The sequence below is a fragment of the Corvus kubaryi genome, unplaced genomic scaffold, assembly GCF_017639235.1.
Source record: "Corvus kubaryi isolate FWS band 111438036 unplaced genomic scaffold, C.kubaryi_AGA036_p1.0 36099, whole genome shotgun sequence".
Taxonomy (NCBI): Eukaryota; Metazoa; Chordata; class Aves; order Passeriformes; family Corvidae; genus Corvus; species Corvus kubaryi.
Genome location: NW_024580815.1, coordinates 497 through 3,119, shown reverse-complemented (window position 1 = coordinate 3,119; position 2,623 = coordinate 497). Strand labels below are relative to the sequence as shown.

Genomic DNA, 2,623 nt, shown 5'->3' with positions numbered 1-2,623 from the left:
GTGGTGTTGGTGTTCTGTTCTGGAGCGGCTGTGGTGTTGGTGTTCTGTTCTGGAGGAGCGGCCGTGGTGTTGGTGTTCTCCCCTGGAGGAGCAGCCGTGGTGGTGGCGTTCCCTCCTGGTGGAGTAGAAGTGTCAATGTACTCTCCTGTAATAGGTGGCAGGACAGACACAGCCTCGCCCTTGGTGGTGGTCATCTCACCGTCTCCTGCATCTGAAGGACCTCCCATGACCCACATCCCCCAAGACCTACTGACCACCAAAGCCATTGACCCTCAAGGTTACTTTGGCCCCCCTCAATGACACATGGACCCCTCAAAGAACCCCACCCACAACAGACCAACAACTCCCAAAGCCCTCCCCTTGGTTCTCCAAAGACCTCCCAAGGATTCCCAGGGATCCCTGGCTGGATCTCACAAACCCATGAACCCAAAGATCCATTGACCCCATTAAGGGTCCGTGGACCCCCAAAGACCCTCACCCACCAGAGACCAACATCCCCCCAAAACCCAATCTTGGTTTTCCAAAGTTGTCCCCAAGACTCCCAAGAACCTCAGTATCCCCAGCTGGGTCCCAAAGACTCATAGACCCACCTTAAAAACCCACAGACTTCCCTCAAAAGACCACTGGACCCCCCCTAAAGACCCCTGGACCCCCAATGACCCTCCACCCGCCACAGACCAACATCCCTTCAAAGACCCAACCTTTGTTCTCCAAAGATGCCCCACAGATTCCCAAGGCCTCCAGTTGGACCCCAAAAACCCATGAACCCGAAGATCCATTGACCTCCCTCGCCTGGACTCCCAAAGGCCCCCACCCACCACAGGCCAACATCCCCCCAGAAACCCAACTTTGGTTCTCCAAAGATGCCCCCAGGACTCCCCAGACCATCAAGATCCCCATTTGGGTCTCCAGGTACTCATGGACCCACATCAAGAACCCACAGAGCACCCTCAAAAGACCCCTGATCCACCTCAAAGGCTCCTGGACCCCCAAAGACCCTTACCCACCACAGATCAACATCCCCCCAAAGACCCAACCTTCATTCTCCAAGACCCCATTTGAGTCCTGAACCCACCAGTTGGGTCTCAAACCCCACCCTGGACCCCCCTAAAGACCTCTGGACCCCCCCAAAGACTCCTGGACCCCCCCAAAGACACCTGGACCTCCAAAGGACCCCACCACAACATCCCCCCAAAGACCCACTCTTGGTCCTCCAAAGATACTCCCAAGACCCCAGCTGGGCCCTGAACCCACCAGCTGAGTCCCAAACCCCACTCTGGACCCCCCTCAAAGACCCCTGGACCTTCCCCCAAAGACCCCAATTGGTTCTGTTTGCTGCCAACCCCACGATCTTCGGACGACCCCGGTCCCACCCCATTTCCAAACTCGCAGTTCCAGGATGCTGCCGCCGCAGGGTGGGGAGGGATCCCAGTGCCACCGGGAATGGGGAGGCATCCCAATGCCACCAGGAATGGGGAGGGATCCCAGTGCCACCAGGAATGGGGAGGGATCCCAGTGCCACCAGCTCCCACCTGTGACAATGATCAGGACGCAGATGCAGAGCACGGCCAGGAGGCCCCACAGCCTCCCCGCCATGGCCCTGTATCCTGGAGTCAAGGAGTCGGGCACACGGATCCGTCCGCAAGCGCGGGAGGAGCGGGACTGGGGACACGGAATATACTTCAGGAGGACCTTTGGTCACAATAAAAGGAAGTGGGAGGGATGAAACAGAAGCCACAGGTGCCAGAAGCAGGGCAACAAGTGCCACCACCCTGTTCCTGGAATGCGTCACCGCACAGGACACCAGGTGTCCTTTCGTGCCCGGTGCCACTCCCTAGAGGTCCAGGAGATTCCTCAGGGCACATCCCGGTGTCTTGAAGGCCACGTCCTCTTCCCGTCAGGATGCGGGGCACAGGGCAGGGGTGTGGGACAGAGGGATGGGGCAATGACATGGTGGGACATGGGATGGGAGTGTGGGACAAGGGACATGGGCCAAGGACATGGACATGGGATGGGAGTGTGGGACATGGGATATGGGCCAAGGACATGGTGGGACATGGAACATGGGATATGGGATACGGGGCAAGGATATGGTGGGACATGGGATGGGAGTGTGGGACATGGGACATGGGACAAGGACATGGACACAGGATGGGAGTGTGGGACATGGGAAAAGGACATGGTGGGACATGGGATGGGAGGGTGGGACATGGGACATGGGAGTGTGGGAGGGACAGGGGACAATGACATGGTGGGACATGGGATGGGAGGGTGGGACAGGGGACATGGGACAAGGACATGGTGGGACACGGGATGGGAGTGTGGGAGGGACAGGGGACACAGGACAAGGACATGGACACGGGATGGGAATGTGGGACAGGGGACATGGGACAATGACATGGTGGGACATGGGATATGGGATATGTGATATGGGATGTGGGACAAGGACATGGTGGGACATGGGATGGGAGTGTGGGACATGGGACATGGGGTGGGGAAGTGGGACACGGGATGGGAGTGTGGGACATGGGGTCAGGATGTGGATGTGGGACATGGGACAAGGACATGGTGGGACATGGGATAGGGATGTGGGACATGGGGTGGGGAGGTGGGACACGGGATA

General features: G+C 58.4%; 1 protein-coding gene across 1 annotated transcript in view; it reads right to left on the bottom strand.

Moving 5' to 3' along the window:
• Positions 1–1,596, bottom strand: part of LOC121660462 (mucin-3B-like) — a 5,942-nt gene extending 4,346 nt beyond the window's left edge. The window contains exon 1 of the mRNA XM_042019823.1: positions 1,533–1,596. Within this exon, the coding sequence (XP_041875757.1) occupies positions 1,533–1,596 (64 nt within the window). The remainder of the gene's footprint in view (positions 1–1,532) is intronic.
• Between the last annotated feature and the right edge of the window lie 1,027 nt (positions 1,597–2,623).